This window comes from Lagenorhynchus albirostris, chromosome 13 (genome assembly GCF_949774975.1).
Source record: "Lagenorhynchus albirostris chromosome 13, mLagAlb1.1, whole genome shotgun sequence".
In the NCBI taxonomy this organism is placed as follows: Eukaryota; Metazoa; Chordata; class Mammalia; order Artiodactyla; family Delphinidae; genus Lagenorhynchus; species Lagenorhynchus albirostris.
This window is the reverse complement of record NC_083107.1, coordinates 9,376,057-9,398,208: the sequence shown is the minus strand read 5'-3', so window position 1 is coordinate 9,398,208 and position 22,152 is coordinate 9,376,057. Positions and strand designations below refer to the sequence as shown.

The following is a 22,152-nucleotide window of genomic DNA, read 5'->3' as shown; positions in this document are numbered from 1 at the left end:
ACCCTAGACTTTGTCATGTAGTCTGCTGTCTACCAAGGCCTTCTCTTACTGTTTCTCTTCCTTGCTGGGATCCTTGTTTCAAAAAGTTCATTTATCCAGACTGTACAGTCAGCAATAATTCATTTTCCCACAAATCACTCAAAGATGTAAGTCAAATCTAATTGACATGAAAGAACCATTGTTCTCACACTGACATGATCTAATTCTAGGCAAAAGTGAGGAAAGTTATCTTAGCGTTTCAGCTTTAATGTGGGCCAGTGTACAGTTTCCGTGTTGACTCTTTGAAAGGCTGTTTCATTAACTACATGAGACCTCTAGGGGTGCTGGGGTCCAGGTGGGAAACCATTGCTCTGGTGAGCATTTGAGGAAGGGAATGGGAATAGCACCACTGGTATTTTTAGGAAAAGAAGTAGGAGAGACCAGAGACAAGGGTTAACTCAGGCGAGGGTTATACTGGTGGCAGTGAGGATGGGAAGAAGGGGTAGGTGGTAGAGACACACTGGGAGGAAAACCCACCAGGCCATGTAACTGACCAGGTGAGGGGTAAGGAGACAGGGAGAACGTGGAGGTGCCGTATGTGCTGCTCTGGGACTAGCTTATCGGGAGGCGAGAGAAGACTCAGTTCTGGTGAGGTTGGGCTCAGGGTTAAGGGGGCCGGAAAAGAGCCAGAGAGCAACACCTGTCCTCAGAATTAAGGGCCCCTCTTTCCATAGTAGCCACATCCTGAGACATGAGGAAGACCTGTGAACCTGGTACCTGACCTTTTTCCTGTCACCGGGCCTCCTGTGGAGTCCCAGGTGGCTTCTGCCCTCTTGCCACACATGCATGTGCCTTGCCCTGTTCTCCTTTGGGGCTTGGTGACATGTGGTTATGCCACTCCTGCTCCTCAACCCCAGCCTTAGGGGTCTTCTGACAACCTCTCCCATGTTTAACCCGGACATCTAACCCTGCGGACTCTGCCTGTCCTTTGCCCGGATCTCTTACTCGTGTTCTTCCAATTCTTCGAAAATATTTCTGTTCAGAGGAGTGATGGGATTCTGTGAACAGATCCATCACACAGGCTTTTTAAGTCAGCAGAATTTGTTGTGGTAGCATTCTACTAGAGATAGACGTTTAAAAACGGTGGCCGTGGAAAGAGGCTAGCAGAAGGATACTGTCCAGGTATATTGTAAATAACCAGATTTTTTTAAAATTAATTTTTATTGGAGTATAGTTGCTTTACAATGTTGTGTTAGTTTCTGCTGTACAGCAAAGTGAATCAGCTATACGTATATGTATATATATCCCCTCTTTTTTGGATTTCCTCCCCATTTAGGTCACCACAGAGCATTGAGTAGAGTTCCCTGTGCTGTACAGTATGTTCTCATTAGTTATCTTTTTTTGTGTGTGGTACGCGGGCCTCTCAACTGTTGTGGCCTCTCCCGTTGCGGAGCACAGGCTCTGGACGCGCAGGCTCAGTGGCCATGGCTCACGGGCCCAGCCGCTCCACAGCATGTGGGATCTTCCCAGACCGGGGCACGAACCCATGTCCCCTGCATCGTCAGGCGGACTGTCAACCACTGCGCCACCAGGGAAGCCCTAGTTATCTATTTTATACATAGTATCAATAGTGTATATATGTCAATCCCAATCTCCCAATTCATCCCACACCCACTTCCCCCCCAGTATCCATACTTCTGTTCTCTACATTTGTGTCTCTATTTCTGCTTTGCAAATAAGTTCATGTATATTGTTTTTCTAGATTCCACATATAAGTGATAGTATACAATATTTTTCTCTTTCTGACTTCACTCTGTATGACAATCTGTAGGTTGATCCACGTCTCTGCAGATTGCACAATTTCCTTCCTTTTTATGGCTCAGTAATATTCCATTGTATATATGTACCACATTTTCTTTATCCATTCTTCTATTGATGGACATTTAGGTTGCTTCCATGTCCTGGCTATTGTAATTAGTGCTGCAATGAACATTGGGGTGTATGTATCTTTTTGAATTATGGTTTTCTCCGGGTCTATGCCCAGGAGTGGGATTGCTGGGTCAAGTGGTAGTTCTATTTTTAGTTTTTTAAGGAACCTCCATTCTGTTCTCCATAGTGGCTGTATCAATTTACATTCCACCAACAGTGTAAGAGGGTTCCCTTTTCTCCACACCCTCTCCAGCATTTATTGTTTGTGGATTTTTAGGTGATTGCCATTCTCACCAGTGTGAGGTGATACCTCATTGTAGTTTTGATTTGCATTTCTCTAATAATTAGATGTTGAGCATCTTTTCATGTGTCTGTTGGCCATCTGTATGTCTTCTTTGGAGAAATGTCTATTTAAGTCTTCTGCCCATTTTTTGATTGGGTTGTTTGTAAACAAACAGATTGACACGGTATAAGCTTGTCACCATTTACTGTGTACATTTATCCATCTGACCATGTACAGCCCTCCTTTTGAACTGGGATGGGATTTTACCTGGTCAGTTAGAAAGGCCCTCCCCCTTTTTTGATCATGTGCAGAGACATTTCAATCCAGTATATGCAGCTGCGAATGAGCAGGGTCCAGTGAATGAGATTTTCTATTTCCTTTGGCTACATCCCATAATTCTGGGTTCCCTCTGTTTTTGTGCTCAGATTGATCCCATGTTCCAGAAGACAGCAGCCTCGTTTGATGAGTGCAGTACAGCAGGGGTGTTTCTCTCCACCCTCCACTGCCACGACTATAGAAGTGAGCTGCTCTTTCCCTCCGATGTCCAGACTCTCTCCACTGGAGAACCTCTTGACTTGCCGGATTTAGGTTGGGTGGAAATGACCGATTTAAAAGGTAGGTCCACGTGATGCCTTTTAGCAGAGCAGTTCAGTCATCAGAGAAGTTTCTACATAACCATGGGTATAGTAAGCCCATCATGCTCTTCTGTTGCTTATTTGCCCAGAAGGTTCCTCTGGAATGACAAAGTGGGCATTTTTTGGGAGAAACTAAGTTTTCAGCCTGTCTGCAGCATGGAGTCTTCAACAGTAGTAGCCAGTGCTCGTGGTCTGTATGTGCCACGTCCTTCAGTTGCCCTGCTAGCAGTCACCCTGGAGTGTCAGAGTTTTGGACTTGGGAGAGGGGCTTTAAGAGACTTGTTGAGCCAGAGGCCTGTTACTAACCCAGGGGATCCTGAGGAGAAGAGGGCTTTGTGAACTGTTTTCAGAATCCTCCGTGGTGGTCTGAGAACAGATCTGTCTTGTTGTCAGTCCCTCATACAGGCTTGGCAGTGATTTTACCCCCCTTCCACACCCCCCTCTGGGAGATCCTCTGAGGACAGGCCCAGGGTGGTGTGAGGGCCAGGCGCTGTTCTCCCGTGGAATGATTTTCATGTGTTACATGAAATTGTTCCTCCCCTCTGCAGGGCTACGCAGATGTTACGGGGCCCATTCTCCTGTTTATTCTTGTCTAAAATTTGCTGAGTATAACTATTTTGTACTAACAATTGTCCAGGTGTATGCACTCAACTGAGGTAGGTAATCTATACCTAGTTTAATTTGGGACTAGAATAAGTGGCATTGCACAATTGGCTGTGCACTTACTATGCTTTAAGGATGGGTTTTTGATTTCCCAACTCTAGCATAGGGCACAGAGTCGATTTCAGAGTCAAAGTCTGTGCTTCGGGTTTCTGCTCTCGTGTTTTCCTCATTCCTGGGATGCCAGTGTGGAGCCTGCCTCTAGTGTGGGCATGTGCCTGAGTGCACGCCCTCTGCCAGGAGAGTGATCTGCAAACAGATCGGCTGCCAGCCAGCCTCTTCCCGAGAAACAGGAGGTGGCCGTGCCCCTCCCTCCATGGTGCTGCTCTGGTCATCTTGAGGGGGTGAGGCGTGTCTCCATCCTGCTCTGAACCCTCTTTGTGATCTTCCTGTCCTCCCAGCACCCCTGCAGCAGTGTGTGGAAGACCGTCAGATCTGCCCTTCCCTGGCGGGGTTCCAGTTCACTAAATGGGACAGTGAAACACATAATGAGGTGTGGTCAATTTCTGGATTTCTGAGGGCTCTGGGCATTTCTCCAACAGCTCGTGGTTTCAGTGAGATGGCCTAAGATTAGTTCTGCCCAATGGGAACCAAAACTGTGGCATCGTTTTTATTTAGCCAGCAGTACAGAAAATATTTCCTTTGGCTCCTCCGTAGGGACTAAGCCCTGGGGCAGGGGTGGGAGTGGTATTGTGTGCTGCAGCAGGCTCACTAGCCAGCTGGGATTAGAGTACTGGGATCAACTTCATGTCTGCTTCCCCAGGGTAAGGCAATCCTTCCATTCCACGGTGCTCGATTTTTATCAGATTTACTCTCAAACATGGTTGTCCCAGTGGCCTCTGGTCTCTTAGGCTGCTGTCAAGCTTGAAGAATTTCCTGCTCTTCAGGGTTGAGTCCCTTGGCACAGAGTTTCCTGAGAAATTATCATGTGTAAAGCTTTCCTCTGTGTATTTTTAGCCTGGCCCCCTTTAGCCTACTTACTACAACCTCCAAAATAAATGGTTTCCATGGAAAACTGTCTTCTCTAAACATGTAGTTAAAGGATGCAGATTCCTGTTCCATGTTTTACAAAATGTGCCTAACGACAATACAGCTTCATCCTGTGCCGCACAATATAAACTTCCTCAGCGCTTTGCTGTTGTGAGAACACTGGCTCCAGGGAGTGCGGGCGGTGGGGAGCGGTCCTCCAGCAGTGGCGGGGGTGGTGACGGGAATGCAGAGAACTGGGGGCTCTCTTTGTCCCTTCCAGTCCGTGTCGGCCCTGGTGGACAAGTTTAAGAAGAACGATCAGGTGTTTGACATCAATGCCGAGGTGGAGGAGAGCGACTGCGGGGACTTCCCTATTGGGGCCTTGGAGGACGACTTTGATGCCAATGATGAACCGGACTACACCGCAGTTGGGGACCACACCGCAGCTGGGGATCACACCAAGTTCGGGAGCTGGAAGGAGCCCTGCCATGTTCAGAGCTGCCAGTAAGGCGCTCAGGGCCACGGGAAATGTTCCTGTAGGAGTTTTCCCAGATTTCCTTCTGGGACAGTCTAATTTCGTCTCTCTGATTGGCTGGGCTTCTGTGCTCTGTTGTCACACAGGCTGAGCCATTCTGACTCACCGTGGAATCAATCTGCCTTTGAATGTCAGCTCAGCCACTTATTGGGCATAAACCTGACATTGCAGGAGTCCATAAGCATAGAACTAAAATACATAAAGTGCTGGGTTATAGTAGCTACTTCATTGGTGGCTGTCCTCACCACCTCCATTTTGGTAGCAGGGAGGGTGCTCCCTTTCGACACCCTGCACATGGTCTGGCTTTTGGCTGAATCACTCCATATCAGTTATAGACAGAAAACAGGCTTATGTGTTGATTACCAGAAGAAAGTGGCCCCTGCCTAAAGGGCAGAGATGGGTCTGGGCAGTGTTGGTCGTTAGATAGGTAGACCGGGGATGAGCAAACAAGGAAAACTAAAAAAGCATGTAGAAATGAGCACATGGGGTGTGGGAGATGGTAGGATTGGCCTCTAGTCATTTAGATTTTTGATTAGTCTAATAGCGCCATAAGGCAGTCTGAACTTTGTTGGCCTTTATTATATGTACTTAATAGGTTAGTATTTTAATTTTGAATATGGTCTGCAAGCAGGATCCCACAATCCTGCAGTGCCGAGGGCCTCTAAAGGTCTTGAATGGGCCTGGGTGTAGCAGATTCCACGAGACTAGAACAAACAGATCCTCTGATAACCCTGTGCCTGTAGCAGCAGCTTGGAAAACCTGGGAGTGGGGACAGGCAAGCTGGTTTAGTATGTGCGAAACTTTAGAAGTTGTCCAGTATAATTTCCCACCGAGGCAAAGATCCCTTCAAGAGCGTTGCTTGAGTGTCTCCAGGATGAGATTGCTTTCTTGAGCTCACTTTGTCTCCCCATGGGGGGAATGATTAGATTGATAATGCCTCTTCAGATCTGAGTAGAAGTCAAGGGGCTGAAAGTTTGGACCTCAAGGAAAAATTACCCCCCTAGGCCCTTTTAGAACCCTCCCCTCCTGATTTTTACTATTACCAGACCTGTGATTTTGTCCCTTTTCCCATCCTATCTTCTAAGAAGTGGGAAATGGTAGGCAGGTGGAGGGATGAGCTCTTTTAATACCATTTTCAAATGTCAGAGAAGAGCTATCACTTTTGCTAAACAATGAGGTGACATCTGAGGAACTGGTGTAGTGAAGGACTTTAGTCACTTCCATTTTGTTATTTTGTTGTAACCGTATAACCATAGATGGTTATTTTGAACAAATTTTGAACAGATGTCTCCATTTCTCTCCCCAGTTCCAGACAGAACAAAATCTTAGACTCCATCCTACTGAGCGAGCACATTAGGGGCAGGGGACTTAGGTTCTAGTCTAGGGTTTTGTCCATCTTGAAATCCTTACCCGTGGCATAAGGATAGGGAGCTTCCTGGGAGCTCAGCAGGTGTTTGCACTGAACGAAGCCTGACCCTGCTGTGGATGGCTGTGAGATGTGGGACAAATGGCATGATCTTTGGGGTCTTTGTTTTCTCACCCATAAAGTGAACGGTTGGGACTAGATGATAATAGTAGTATCTGATGTTTACTGAGCTCATTATTATCCTGACTTCGTGCCAGACACTCTGCCAGGTGCCTTACCTGAGTTATTTCAAATAATTTATATAATATATAAAGTACAATCACTTAATCCTTACAACAACCCTATAATTAGGTCCTGTTATCCCCGTTTTACAGGTGAGGAAACAGGCTTAGAGAGGGTAGGAAATGGGGTGGAGCTGGGAGTTGCCCAGCACCCTTGGCCAATCCTGGCTGCACATAATGAGCTGTGGATGGAAGGATCCACCCCAGAGCACTTAACTGGGGAGACCTTTAACCTGCGGGTAGTAGTGCAGCATGACTGAGCTGGTGTTACATTGAAGGAGGGGATTTGTGGTTGTGGGGGTGGGTAGAAGAAACAAAGACTCCCTCCAGAGGGCAGAGAGAAGCCTGCCTGATGGAGGAGTGGGCTGTGGATTAAGTTAGTTGGTGAGTGGGGGAGTTGGGACCAGTAGGGTGCCTGCCACATAGCACTGTGTATTGAAAGAATTATTAAAAGGCTAGAGTTCAAGCCCCAAGGGCCTCAGTCTGGTTCTGGCTCACAGACTCTCAGAAGATGGGAGCCAAGCTCTTTAGAGCTTTGCCCGTAAGTTCCCAATAAATTGCCCTCCCAATCGCCCTCGCTTTAACAGGAGAGTAGCTGAGAATTGAGTGGGGATGCTCCTGAAGCTGTCTTCTTTCTCCCTCTGGGGGAAATGCAGTACAATGCAGTACAGTTATTACTTAACACAGGCTAGGCAGTTACAGACTAGAAGTGGGGATTTTTAAGTATATTTTAATTTAATTTTTAAATTAATAATGTGGCTGCGCTGGATCGTAGTTGTGGCACACGGGCTCTTAATTCGGGCATGCGGGATCTCGTTCCCTGACCAGGGATCAAACCCGGGCCCCCTGCATTGGGAGCGAGGAGTCTTAACCACTGCGCCACCAGGGAAGTCCCTAGTATAGTTTAATTTTAAAAATTAAGTTTTCATCACACAGTAAATATACAAATACAGTTTACTGGTTTTTAAAAAAAGATTCTATAGATAAAGGCAAATTCTTTCTTTTAAAGCTTTTTTAGCTTATTCCATAGGCTTGATGTAAAGGAGATTTTTATATATGGCTCAATACAGGTGAAAAGGTCCTCGCTGTGTGAAGTTTCCTCACTGCCGTTACCCTTAGAGGGCATTACAGCAGCACGGACCTGGCAGGGGCCTTCAGGTGAAAGCTACCTCACACATTCTAGTACCTTGCAGAGAGGGCGAAAAACCAACCCAAAATTGCCATGCTGGACGAGCCAGTTAGGCACTTCACACGCAGCAAAGAGTAAAGCTAGATGGTTTAACAGATCGATTATAAGGGGGGCCCCCAATCATGTGGGGAACATAAATTAGAATAACATGTTTTTCACTTTCAGTAGGAACTACAGCAGTGTTAGCGGAGCCCTCATTTATGGAAGCATGGTGAAGAAGGAACGCGGTTACCATGTCATGTGGCAGGAAGCCTTGTGTGTGGAAAGACCCTGAGGCTGGGATTCAGGGGATGGTGTCCAGCTCCCAGTTCTGGCTTTTACTAGCTGTGCAGTCTTATATAAAAACTCAATTTCTTTCTATTATCTTGTCTCTCAAACGGGTAAACTTCATTTTATGAAGCACTTTGAAACATCTAAAGTACTTATATAGATATGATCGTATTATAAAATGAAGAGAAGCAAAAGCACTGATTAAGTAAAAAACTAATGGCTTATTAATGATGAAGTATTTATGTTGGACTTACTCTTAGAAATGTTGCCCATTTGTGAAAAAGTAGGTAGAGTCTGCAGCTGCGTCATATGCTGCTTTACATGTAAATACACAGTTGTCTTGTATATATCAACACATGCATGACTGTACATGTTAAAACATGATTTCACATGTGTTGCAGAGAAGAAATGACTCCCCTCGGGGATGGAGACGTTTGGAGCTTGTGTCCCCTTCTATCCATGAAACCTGGAGAGTATTCCTACTTTAGCCCCCGAACCATGTCGATGTGGGCTGGCCCGGAGCACTGGCGCTTTAGACTCCGGCACAAACGTATGTACTTCTAGACGGAACTCTAAGAAGAGAGAGTGCAGATGACCAGCCAGTCAGCAGTTCAGCCTAAGAAGGGAAATGCCGGTCACTGTCTTGTACCTCCTGACAAGCTGTAGAAATACACAGATAAGGAGCCTCCTGGTTGGACAGTCAGTTGGCCTGGCCTGGGATGAGGGGTCAGTTAAGACTGAAGCCTGTGAGTGGGAAGAGTGAGTGGACCCTCCCCAGGGTCAGGAGAGCTGGCTTGTGACTTTGTCCTCCCCCAGCACCCATGTGCTTCAAACAGTGGCTAGAGGTGGGAATGCACCCCCAGGCTCCAGAGGGCCGTGCGAGTTACTGCACCGGCAGCACTGTGCAGCCCTCTGAAGTGCTGTGCCAGTGTTAAATGTTGGCATTCTCTCTTTGAAAAGAAGTGATTAATTAGCATATCTTTTTAGTATTGTTTTCTTGTCAAAAACACAAACTATAGGGATAAATATTAGGTGTATGATTTGCCTTTCCTAGTGCTGATATGATGCTCAGACACAAATGCTGTCTTGTGGTTGGTAAGGCTGTCAAGTGATCTTGCAAGATGAGTAAATAGGCCACAGAAGTGAGCAGTGTTGACATCTGTGTTCGCTTCTGCAGAAGATACTACCTCGCACTCAGAGAACAGAAAGAAGACCACAAAGAAGGATTTTGAAATCGACTTTGACGATGATATTGACTTTGATGTATATTTTCGAAAAACAAAGGTTTGTGCTGGATTTATTATCATTTGTGCTTTCTTAAATTACTCTTTGCACTCCTCTTTCCCTTTTAGATGTGTTTTTAAAAAATTCATTATAAATTTAACTCTTAGAGTAAATGGATGGCTTCATTCTCCCTCAATCCCTGAAGGAATTAAGAAATAGTCCCAAACTCAGTGGCAGAGAGAATCAATATGAATAAGGTCTAACAGAATCACTCCTTTACACAGAAGTAGGAAGATTAGTGCTGCTCAAACTCTTCCCAAGCTCCTTCCAAAAAAAAAAAAAAAAGTGTGTATATATACCATTTTTATTAAAGATGCCAAAAAACTACCTTTTCTTTTTTTTTAAAAAATTAATAGGCTGCTACTGTTCTGACCAAGTCCACTTTGGAGAACCAGAATTGGAGAGCCACAACTCTTCCTACAGATTTCCACTATGAGACTGAAAATCTTGTCCAGCTGCATCTCAAACCAGGCACCAGGGTAAGGCTATTCTTAGGTTCCTTGAGGTCATGTTGTTGTTGAACCTGTTCTTAGCATCAGAGGTATCAAGTGGCGGGTAGTGTGATTGTCAGCGCCCTTCAGGAGAAGGAGAACGCGTGAGGAGGAATTCATGTTAGCCCAGGGGAGTTACCGGGAGATTGCATGGGTAAGGCAGAGCCGGAGGGAAAAACTCACAGGACAGATGCACACTCAAGACTTGGAAATACCTCACCTGGTTGGACTTCTGGACACTCTGGCCTACTTGCCGAAATGCAAGGGGGATAAACAACCTTTTGTCAAGGCTTTTACAAGCTGTTAGTTATTTCTTGATTCTTTCACCTTCTCATGATAGTTGTGGATCTACTAGCCAGGTGCTTTCCCCAGCCCACATTGCCTCCCCATGATCAAGGTGTAGACGTGAGCCCACTGTGACATGCAGGGCGACGTAGGTGCCAGTCCTCGGGGGCTCCCTAGCGCTGCACAGCCTGCCTGCTCTCCTTCTATGACTGTTCAGGTGAGCTCTCTAGACTAGCCAGTGTGCACCCCAGTCGCTATTCACTTCATTTGCCTGTGGCCTCTCTGGGGATGCTAAGCAGCAAGAGGGTGTTCCCGTTGCCAGGGTAACCAGGCAGTGGGTCATGCTAAGTTCTGTTTTATCTGGACCCTCTACTCATTTGCATTCCTGGTTGTTTTAATCTTGTGGTGTCAGGTATACAAACAGTCTACAGTTTCCTCTTCCTTATTTTGCCTGTTTCTCCACAAGGCTTAATGATATGTATACAGTTCCCTGAATTCGCTGATATCTCACATTCTGTTTTTATAATCCAACACTCATAATTTTCTTTATAATCAATACTGTTCACTTAGCAAAAATACTCTTAAAAATGCAGAAAGAAGTAATTTACTGTTACATGTCAATTATACCTCAATTTTAAAAAAGAAAAAAAATGCAGAAAGATACAGAGTTGCAGCAGTAGTAGTAACTGTGGTCATGGTTCAGTATCGGTTAGATGCCAGCAGCTGCTTGCTCTAATCAGAAAATAGAGCCCTGGGGCGGAGGAGCAGAGCCAGGCTGCTGGGGAGCTGAAGGGAGAGGTAGGACACTTCCACCAAGCCCGGCCCAGCTCCAGCTGCTTTCCATGGCCACAAGCCACCTTCTCCTTCCTCAGGCCCTTACTATGAACATTGAAGAATGTGGCTTAGGTGGTAATTTGCATATTCAGATGTGAAGGTTGTAGAACAAAGTCATTTGATTCTTGCACTCCAGGAGTTTTCTGTGTTTTTTTTTCCATTATTGTTTCTTATAGAGGAAAGAACTCCTGCTTCTGATTATCCACAGGGACAAATTTCCCTGCATGTGTAGTAGGGCAGCCAGGCAGCAGGATCCCGAGATTCCTCACCTCGTCCTTCCAGGAGGTGTCCTTCTAGGACAATGGCTATTAAACACTGGAAAGTAAACACTGGACTATTAACATTCAGTCTGGCTAGAGACTATACAGGTCAACCACCCATCCAGTTTAAGATCTTAAAGGGTGATTCTAATGGCAACCACCCAATACATGAGGGGGGTCACGTACCCTTCCTGAAACATTTCTTGTAGACTATGGACAATTTAGAGTGTGTCCAGAGGAGAGTATTATTCTAAATGGAGAGGGATCTAGAAATTGTGTCATATGAAGGAAAGTGGAAGAAAGTGGGCATTTCTTAATAAATATCTGTTGTTTATTTTTGGATTTGTAATACAAAACCACTGAGGGGTTTTGGGGGGCTACTTTTGGGGTATATATTTATATTAAAATATTCAATGTGCTTCTGTAAACTGTACACACCTTTAATTCCATTTCCTTCACCCCAAAGACACACACCCCAGATGAGGATCAGTGGCCTAAGGGCCTGCAAATCTGAAGGGCTCTGGTCGACAGGCACTTCCAAAAGAGGAGGCAGACTTGCTCTGTGAGGCCCTCACAGGCGGAACAAGAGCCGCAGACGTGGTGGCAGGGAGCAGAGCTCGGGTTTCTCCCTGTAGCTATGTGGGGAACAGTGATGGCCCAGGAATGGGACCAGCTGCCTGTGAATTAAAGTAGTGATTGAGTTTTCTGTCAGAATTCTTCAAGCAGCAACAAGTGGACTTCTTTTCAGATAGTTGTAGGTGGCTTTGTTTTTAGTGAAGGAACACTTTCAAATAAAGTTGTGTGCAGACCTAATTGCAAACCGGCTGCTCTGGTGTATTTGGGATGGAAGGTGGCTCGGAGCCTTGCTGCACTGGGCTTGCTCTAGAGTGGAGTTGTGTGGTTAGTTGGAAGTTGGCTGGATTAGATGACCTCTCAGTGCCCTTAAAACCCTAATGTTCTGGGACATGATCGTAGGAACTAAGGTTATCTCCCCAACCTAGTTTACTAGCTGCTTTTCTAGAAATTGCTTTCTGCAGTTGTTTTTTCCTTCATTCTAGTTACTTAAGATGGCCCAAGGCCAGAGGGCAGGGACCGAGCATTGTGAAGAAATTGACGACTATGATTACAACAACCCTAATGACACCTCCAACTTCTGCCCTGGATCACAGGTAAACGGGGGCAAGAGCTCTGTCCTCCCTTCTAAGCAGTAGGGTGTTTCTCTCCTGCTTCCCTTCTTGCCCTTTCCTGTATGGCAGATGACTATAGGAAATTCTGAATCAGGTGGGGGTTTGTGGATGCTTGCCCTGCCCCAGGCATCAGAGAACTGAGCAGAGCTGAGGCAACAGCCAGAACCTTGGCCTGCCTTACTCTAAACTCTGTACACAGGAAAAAAGTGGACATACTCCAGTAAACTGTCAAAATGCGGATGGAATCTTGAGCCTGTACAAAGCACTTATCTTGGCTCTTTTGGGATTTCAAAGGAAAAGAAACACTCTTCTTACTCTTACAAGCTAATATTTTTTGGCTGGGGAGACATAACACATAGACATGTGAAGACGGTGTGTCCTAATGGGGAAAAAGAAAGTGTAGAGGGTGGATCTCAGGGGACCAGGTTTGTAGCTCTGATTTTGGTTCTCACATTGTGAACTTGTACAAACTACTCCCCATCTTTAGATCTTAGTTAGACTAAATAATCTCAAAATCCCTTCTATGACTCTATGAATGAGATAGCAGATGGAAATATAACAGAAAGGGGGGAAATATTAGGTTCCATCTGTGTCCCTGCAAGTGAGGAGAAGGGAAAGAATTGGAAGAATAGCTTATTCACCTTATTTTCTTGCTTGGAAGAGAATTAGGTTGTTACATTTTAATTTTTTTTTTTTTTTTTTTTTTTTGGCGGTACATGGGCCTCTCACTGCTGTGGCCTCTCCCGTTGTGGAGCACAGGCTCTGGACGCGCAGGCTCAGTGGCCATGGCTCACGGGCCCAGCCGCTCCGTGGCATGTGGAATCTTCCCAGACCGGGGCACGAACCCATGTCCCCTGCATCGGCAGGTGGACTCTCGACCACTGCGCCACGCAGGACAGCCTGGTTGTTACATTTTAGTAAAAATCCAGACTGGCCTCTCGCCCAATGCTCCTCAAGCTCAGTAGGCCTAAGAGTCACCCAGAGAGCCTGTTACCCAGTTCCTGGGCCCCACCCCAGAGACCTGGTCTGTTCCTGCTGGGCTCAGTCCAAGAATGACTTTCTCACTGGCTCCCAGCAGGACCCCTGCTTGTGGCCAGCCGACAGGTCACGTCTCTGGTATTTCAGGAGTGCTTTCTGTAAAATGAAATCCTAAATCCATTAGAAGCAGAGGGACACTGGCTGTTGTGATTACTGAATTCCTTTTAGCTCTCACTCCAGAGGGCTTAGTTAACAGATGCCTCTCTAGTAGGGTGTATGTGCAACAGGAAGATGACTAGAGGACCTAGAAGTCCATTCTAGGTTTGACTCAATGTCACGAACTCTTGGGTGCTCTGCTCTTGCTGTGTACGGAATCTGTTTCAAGGATATTTCTAAGCCCCTCAAACAGCTCTGCCGAACTTGAAGAGCTATTTCCTTGCTCAGGCTGCTGACAGTGACTATGAAGAGTCAGATGACTTATCTGTGGGACCAGGTGGGACCTTTGACCATTCTGGCCATCCACCTACGACAACACAAGACAACGATGACGCGCCTGAAGTCCAAGGATTAGATATCACCACTTACGGGGAGTCAAATCTGGTAGCTGAGCCCCAGAAGGTAAAGAGGAAGCCAAGAATTATATCTGATATTGTTTGCCTGAGATCTGTTTAATTTGTATCTTTCATGAGAGTCACATTGGCCTGAGCTTGATTTTTTCCCTTCTCGATTTTAACCCATTGCTCTCTAAGTGGCTGATTCATTCATTCATTCATTTATGTATTTATTTATTTATGGCTGCATTGGGTCTTCATTGCTGCGCGCAGGCTTTCACTAGTTGCGATGAGCAGGGGCTACTCTTAGTTGCAGTGCGTGGGCTTCTCATTGCAGTGGCTTCTCTTGTTGTGGAGCACGGGCTCTAGGCGCAGGCTTCAGTAGTTGTGGCTCGCGGGCTCTAGAGTGCAGGCTCAGTAGTTATGGCGCACGAGCTTAGTTGCTCCGTGGCATGTGGGATCTTGCCGGACCAGGGATCAAATGCGTGTCCCCTGCATTGGCAGGCGGATTCTTAACCACTGCGCCACTGGACTAATTATGCTAATTGTGTTTGTGTGGAACTAGCCATCTCTCCAAAGATTGTTATAAGCCATATGACTAGGGGTGAGCCAGTCACGCAAGCAAACTATGTGAATGAAGGGTGCAGGCAGAGAAAATGGGTTTCTATGCTGGTTGGGTAAGGCTAGCTATTTGGCTCTGGAAAATCTTGGCCAGATTCAACTCATATTAAATTATCATACATTAGGCATCTATTCCCTACCAAGTGACAGGCTTGGTGCTTTCATATACATTTGATTCACTTATCTCTTACACTGGAATTCCAGGATATCCTTAACGAAGACTGTACTTGATCAAAAATAAATTAGATTGAAATGAAGGACTCTGTGTATGTCCAAAGAAAGCTCTATAACTTTGTGGTATAAACTAGATTTTTTCATTATTTGAACTCCAGACTTTCTTTTTACAAAGAGCTGGTGGTAAATGCTTCTTTCTTATGCTTATTTTTACTCGTCACATACCTATTTCAGGTAAATAAAATTGAAATTCAGTATGCTAAGGCTGCCAAAAAGATGGACATGAAGAAGTTGAAGCAGAGCATGTGGAGTTTGCTGATGGAGATCCCCAAGCAGGTGGATGCAGAGGTAACGGGTTCCACTCATTCTGTAGGTGCCCAGCATGGAGGAGGGTGCGGCTTGTGTCTAAGCTCCTAGATGAGTAGCGCTAACGTGGAAAGCATTCATTCAGAAATACAAGAAAGACATCACACCTCTGAAATGAACCAAGTATACGAACAGGCAGGTCACACAAAAGGTGATACAGATGGTAGACTAGTGTATGGGACATTACTCAGTCTTGCTCGTAATCAAAAAATACAAATGATGGCATCTTTATGCTGCTTTAAAATAACAGCTTTAGGGCTTCCCTGGTGGCGCAGTGGTTGAGAGTCCGCCTGCCAATGCAGGGGACACAGGTTCATGCCCCGATCCGGGAAGATCCCACATGCCGCAGAGCGGCTGGGCCCGTGAGCCATGGCCGCTGAGCCTGCGCGTCCGGAGCCTGTACTCTGCAACGGGAGAGGCCACAACAGTGAGAGGCCCGCGTACCGCAAAAAAAAAAAAAAAAAATAACAGCTTTAGCAATTAAACAACATTTTTCAGTATGGAGTTAGAGGAAGAACAGGAGTACTTATTCGCTGCTGGTGCAAATTAAGTTGATAAATAACCCTTTTGGAAAGCAGCTTCTAACATCTCAGGTACCCTAAAATGTTTAAGCTCTTTGATCTAATAATTCTGATTTGGGAAAGTAGGAAAGTAGTTATATATATTATGTATACATATATATGTATATATATGATACTGTCAAATTGTCTCTCCTTTAGAGCAAAGTGAAACCCTGATTAACTTGTTCCAACTAAATGGAACTTTCTGGTTAACTAGAATCCTTCCATCTCCTCTTCTAGACTTCTGCTCAGACAATGTTCTGAGCTTTCCAAACTCAACATATTCTATTATACCTTCCCCTGCTGGTTGAGAAGTGAAAATGCATGATTTGATTAAGGACCCTGAGCTGTAGTCTTGGATGTCAGATAAAGCTTCAGGCATATTCATAAGGTTTTCTCAATTAAAATGGGATGGGATGCAAATATAAGAGAAATGTACTTTTTAAAAAGTAGGAAGAGGGTTCTGTTTAACCTTTGAATTTAAATGACTCCTAATACCCTGTCCTCCAGTGATTCTGGTTAATATAGATTTATTTAAACAAACTCTTTCTAATGACAATATTCAAAAGTAGAAAATAGTATAGTCAGTGACCACTTCAGTGCCCATTATCAATGTTTCATCTATATTATCACCCAGTCCTGTCCGCCCGCCCACCCCCACACCTGTCGATGTCAGTGTTAGGGTCTAGGGCTGAGGTACTGGGTCCCTCTACGGATCCTTTTTCTTCAAAATGTACCGAAGAAATTGTTTTGGTTTCATTCTGATGTAGGCTTTTCTTTTTAGAGATACAGCTTTATAAGCTTATGTTGCTCTCTCAAAAGTGAACTGGGCCTAGTCTGATCTCTAAGTGTCCTTTCTTCTGTCAGGCAAACCACAGAGAAAATGGAGAAGCAGGGGACCCAGTACAGGTGGCTGACAAGAAGCTCAGTGGGCTCACAAAGGACCTGCAGAAGAGGTGCTTGCCAACAGACTCCTCCCCTCCCCCTCCCCACTCCCTTCCCCCTCCCCACTCCTCCTCCCCTCCTCCCCCCCTTCCCCCAGCCCCCTCCTCCTCCGAGCCCCAGCTGAGGGAGCGCCAGCCCAGGCTGTTGGTATGACAGACCCCTCTGCACACAACCTGCCATTTTCACACTTCTTACAGTTTTTCTGTTTCTTCTCTGCATTGATAAATGAGTTAATGTAGCCCACCTTTAAAAAGGCATTTTTCTGCACCAGTGGCTGGAATGGAACAGGAAATATTTTATTTCCAAATAAGAAACTGGAAAAACCTGCTTCTAAAAGGCATCTGAAATGTTTCTTTATTTCTCATTAGTTTATTCACTGACCATGTGTATTCATACTTGATGAAAGAGCCTTTGTTCCTGGAATTGCAGTGACAGCTAAATACTTACTAGCCTCTTTGTTTTCCAGCCTGCCTCCCCTTATGGCTCAGAACCTCTCCATACCTCTGGCCTTTGCATGTCTGCTACATTTAGCCAATGAAAAGGTGGGTAAATCTGGTAAGCGTGGGCGTGTTCTCTGTGCCAACCTGCTGGAGCTTTCTGTCACTCATGAGCGGCCTCATAGGACACCTTAAATACAGCAACTTATGTGGTACCTTCAACCCACAGGATTAACCAGACACCTAAAAGTAACTTATAAAAAGGCCAACAGGTATGATTAGAAATGAAAATTATGAGGAGGACCCAAATGGGAAAATTTTAGATGCTGAAATTGTGATCTTTCAGTTCCCAACTTGAAACATAAGGTGCTTTTGCATCACTGGGTGTCAAAGGCTTTAAAGGCCAAATCCTGCCAGTGCTAACGTCAGGACACGTGGGAAACGTGGCGGAGAAAAGAGGGGAGAGATGAGGCTGGATGGAAACAGACTTAGGGAGAGAGCAGAGACGTAGAGGCAGCGCCAGCAATGCTGAGCCGCCATGGGCTATGAAGGATGTCTCGGGACTAGAGATGTCTTTTGCAGGAGGGAGACAGCAGGAGTGCTGACTGTGACAGTGTGCCGGCTCCTCCTTGTGCCCGGCCAGCCGACAGCTGAGCGGCTGTGGGGCAGTCACTGAGGAGCAGGCGAGACCCATCTTCTCAGGGGCTGGTGGCACTCCCGCTTCCCGGGAGGCACCCCAGCGAGGCAGCCAGCAAGCCCATGCGTTTGGTGCTGCCTGAGACTTGGTGTCCTTTAGTGTCCCCAGGACTGTGGGCTGGGCTGTAGCATATGCCGTGAGCATCTCTAGTGCTGGGGCTAGACACGTTCAAAGTAACACTGCTAAGCTTTTTGTTGTTGTTGTTATAAATTTTTTATTTTTATTTTTGGCTGCATTGGGCCTTCGTTGCTGCACGCGGGCTTTCTCTAGTTGCGCAAGTGGGGGTTACTCTTCCTTGCGGTGCGTGGGCTACTCATTGTGGTTTCTTGTCTTGTTGCAGAGCATGGGCTCTAGGTGTGCGGGTTTCAGTAGTTGTGGAGCACGGGCTCAGTAGTTGTGGCTCGCAGGCTCAGTAGTTTCGATGCACAGGCTTAGTTGTTCTGCGGCATGTGGGATCTTCCCAGACCAGGCCTTGAACCCGTGTCCCCTGCCTTGGCAGGCGGATTCTTAACTACTGCGCCACCAGGGTAGTCCCTGCTAAGCTTTTCTGAGTGAGGTTGGAATCTCACAGCATCCTAGTGGGCGTAGGTGGTGGTGGACTCTCCCACTGGGTGTGTTCCCCTAGCCCGCGCAGTCCCCTAAAATGTCGGGTGCCACCAAAGCTCAGAAACTTACCCTGAGTCCAAATTCTATGTGTTAGTGACTTCACTCAGTCGCAGCAGCTGGAGGATCAGTGCTGCCCTGGGCCGCGTGTCTCTGCTGTGAGAGAGCAGCTTCAGCGCCTCCGCTCGGTTCCCAGTAGACTGGGGCCAAGCAGACACACGGCTGGAAAGCATGAGGGACTCCAGGCTTCACTGAGGTCCATGTGCTCTGGCTCTGGCACCACCCTGCCTCCCCAGGCGGCAGAGCCAGCTTCTCTTGCTTTGCTGCGACCAAATCTCTCTAAGGGGCCCCAGGGAGCTCAGCATTTGAAGAATCAGGAGATGGCCCGTAGACCATGACCTGTTGCGCTGAGCTTCGGGCTATTTGAGAAGATCTGACTGGTAACGCTGGCCAACAGTTACCAGATAATCTGCAGGGACCTGGGGTAACTCAGAGCTTAGAGCCACCAAGAGAAATCTTACAACACCTTGTGCCAGAATGTGACCCCTTTTAGGCCTGCCTGCTCCCAGGTTTTCACACCCATCTGGACTCTTCATCTACCGCTCTGGTAACGAGCTCCCCCGCAGCTGTCACCTGGGAGGTGAGGTTTGTGCTTTCCGTCTTCAGCAGGAGAGGAAGGTGTGCCACCACACCATGCCTACCTCCAGTGCCAGGCAAGGGAGCGATGGTCCTGGTGCAGTTGGGCTTCCGTGTGAGGAAGGGCTTCTGACAGCTCTTTAGTCCTGAGGGGACGGTTGCCTGGGGCTGGTGAAGGATCCGGGGAATGGGAGGATCGGGGAGGCAGTGGGAGCAGGGAAAAGGCCTGTGCAGAGATGGGAGGGAGAGCGTGGCCATCATGGCCATCGCCAAGGTTTGAGGTTCCTGAGCAGTGAGGGAAGGGCCTGGAGAAGGTCATGCATGGCAGGGCTGATACACGTGTGCCATGGCCCCTGCTGGCCTCCCTATCACTTCCCACAGCGCCTTCCAGGGCCGAGAGCTTAGCTCTTAGACCGTTGACGGAGATTGTTGCGGAAATCAGAGCAGGCTTGCTTTTTTCCCCCTGCAGTTGGCAAGGATTTGGAACCAGCTTTTTCATGCAGATTATATTTGCTGTGACAGTTTTACTTATAGTCATGGGACAAACCTCGTTCTTTGTAGTCACCACCTTGTTTCCCCCAAGTTTGTTTTCTGATTCTTGTATCCTGTGGATACCAAAGTTCATGTGTGTTTCATCTTCCTTCAGAATCTAAAGCTGGAAGGAACTGAGGACCTTTCCGATGTTCTGGTGCGGCAGGGGGATTGAGTCCGTGGGGAGAGAAGCCCGTGCTTCCTCAGTGGCCAGGATGCCTGCACTTGGTGCTTCAGTGCCGTGGGCTGGTGGCAAGGCTGCAGCTGACTGCGCTGTGTGTCTGCTGCTCTTCCCTTCTCTCCTTCACTGTCTAGAACCAGCTGCCTGATGCTCTGTCCTTGATTAAAGTTTTCTGTTCTGTGGTGGCCACCTAGGAGGGAGGAGAGAGTCCTTATTATCCTTGATTAGGCAACTGTGTCCATTCTTTGTATCCTTGTATAATAGTTTGTCTCCTAAATTGTTCTGTTTCCATACTTTATTCTTGTAGAAAGGAATTTCCCAGTAGGCACTTGTCCTTTAACAGCTACCAAATCCATGTGTATAAAGTACATCACAAGTGTGCTTATAAATGTATATATAATGCTTAAAAATAAAATCATTTGGAATAATTTGCTTGGTAAACTATTTGAGTGCCCACTACATGAGTATCAGACCATGTCCTTATGCTCAAGGGGGGGCAGACTTGTTAGCTAGACCAGAGACCCACGTGTCAGTATAAGGCAGGAAGTGCTTAAGGGCTGAGGTGATTTGTCTTGTAGCAGAGTGGGGATTTCAAGATTGGGTCCATTGGGTCTATCAGTTCTGCTAAAGGGTGATAATAGTAAAAATTGCAAACATTAAGTGGCTACTAAGTACCTTCTGTGGATGACTTTTTCGGCCTTCTTAGCATCCCTGTGAGGAACGTAACTGTTACGGCTCCCATTTTACAGAGGAGAAACACGTGCACGAAGGTAAAGTAATTCACATAAGAGCAGACAGCTGTCAAGAGGCTGGCCTTGAACCAGGAAATCTGCTTCTAGATCTTTACTCTTAGCTACTACACTATATGGCCTCAAGTCACAGGCTCAATACTTGTAGATGTTGATCCAAGTATCCTGCCACCATTCATTGGGTAAACAGAGAGCTTGGATGATAGGTCAGAAGCAGTGAAGGATATAATTGGTAATTACTCCTGATAATAAAGAACTTGCTCCTAGGCCAAAAATGACACAAAACAAAAACCAATCCCTTCCCCTTAGGAACGTGCTTTCCAAATCGTGGCCAAAATATTAGCCACTCTGCTGTATTGAGAGGATTAGACTTGTGGACATGCTTTAGTAGGAAAAGCAGTGATGCCGAGTGAGAATTCATACCCTGTCCTGAACTTCCCTGGTGGCACAGTGGTTAAGAAACCACCTGCCAATGCAGAGGACACGGGTTCGAGCCCTGGTCTGGGAAGATCCCACATGCCGCGGAGCAACGAAGCCCATGCGCCACAGCTACTGAGCCTGCGCTCTACAGCCCGTGAGCCACAACTACTGAGCCCACGTGCCACAACTGCTGAAGCCCACGCACCTAGAGCCTGTGCTCTGCAACAAGAGAAGCCACCGCAATGAGAAGCCTGCACATACTCTTCCTGCAATGAAGAGTAGCCCCTGCTCACCACAACTAGAGAAAGCCCGCGCACAGCAATGAAGACCCAACGCAGCTAAATAAATAAATTCATACCCTGTCCTGCTGGCTGAAGCCTCCAGCATCTTTTCCCAGGCCAGGGGAGTGCTGGTCCTCTTGCTTTGCTCTTATTCCCAGGATTAGAACTAGCCAAGCCCGCCCCTTCTCTCAGTCCAGCATGCTTCTCTGTAGCGGGGTCTAGGCAGGGGCCGAGCTGCGGATAAAACTGGCAAGAGTGTTAACAGCTTCTTCAGTGAACTCCCTTCCCCTCCACTCTGCTTCTCGCAAGCTTCTCCCTCATTTATATGGTTGCTGTGTCAGAATTCATTTGGCTGCGTATAATTAAAAACCCAAATAAGTGGGTATGTGAGATAGTTTATTTCATGTAAAGTACATTAGGAGGTGGGTAGTCCAGAGCTAGTGTGGTGGTTCCATGAACTCATAAAGAGACCAAGGATCATTCCAGCATTCCAGCTTCTTCTCTGCCATCCCTAATGTGTAACCCTCATCCTTGTGTGTCAATGTGGCTGCTGGAATCTAGCCATCACATTATATTCTAGGCAGCAAGATAAGGGGTTGTGAGGGGAAGGCAATCATTAACCTACTTTCTGTCTACAGATTTGCCTCTTCAGGACATTTCATATAAATAAAATCATAACACAATATGTGGTCTTTTTTTTTTAATTAATTAATTTTTATTTTTGGCTGCCTCGGGTCTTTGTTGCTGCACGTGGGCTTTTCTCTAGTTGTGGCGAGTGGGGGCTACTCTTTGCTGCGGTTCGCGGGCTTCTCACTGGGTGGTTTCTCTTGTTGCAGAGCATGGGCTCTAGGTGCACAGGCTTCAGTAGTTGTGGCACTCGGGCTCAGTAGTTGTGGCTCGTGGGCTCTAGAGCGCAGGCTCAGTAGTTGTGGCGCACGGGCTCATTTGCTCCGCAGCATGTGAGATCTTCCTGGACCAGGGATCG

General features: G+C 46.7%; 2 protein-coding genes across 4 annotated transcripts in view; one reads left to right on the top strand and one right to left on the bottom strand.

Moving 5' to 3' along the window:
- The window catches only part of NCAPH (non-SMC condensin I complex subunit H), a 40,507-nt gene extending 20,298 nt beyond the window's left edge, over window positions 1-20,209 (top strand). For 2 of the 3 annotated variants that reach the window (XM_060170111.1, XM_060170113.1), the window contains exons 7-18: window positions 2,617-2,806; window positions 3,888-3,979; window positions 4,736-4,959; window positions 8,498-8,646; window positions 9,274-9,380; window positions 9,737-9,859; window positions 12,309-12,419; window positions 13,860-14,033; window positions 14,996-15,109; window positions 16,555-16,643; window positions 17,099-17,174; window positions 19,652-20,160. In XM_060170111.1, the coding sequence (XP_060026094.1) occupies window positions 2,617-2,806; window positions 3,888-3,979; window positions 4,736-4,959; window positions 8,498-8,646; window positions 9,274-9,380; window positions 9,737-9,859; window positions 12,309-12,419; window positions 13,860-14,033; window positions 14,996-15,109; window positions 16,555-16,643; window positions 17,099-17,174; window positions 19,652-19,711 (1,509 nt within the window). In that variant the 3' untranslated portion in view covers window positions 19,712-20,160. Of the gene's footprint in view, window positions 1-2,616; window positions 2,807-3,887; window positions 3,980-4,735; window positions 4,960-8,497; window positions 8,647-9,273; window positions 9,381-9,736; window positions 9,860-12,308; window positions 12,420-13,859; window positions 14,034-14,995; window positions 15,110-16,554; window positions 16,644-17,098 lie in introns of all 3 variants that reach the window. The other variant, XM_060170110.1, reaches the window with a different exon arrangement.
- The window catches only part of NEURL3 (neuralized E3 ubiquitin protein ligase 3), a 98,989-nt gene that overhangs the window by 2,285 nt on the left and 74,552 nt on the right, over window positions 1-22,152 (bottom strand). The gene's annotated exons all lie outside the window — the stretch shown is intronic.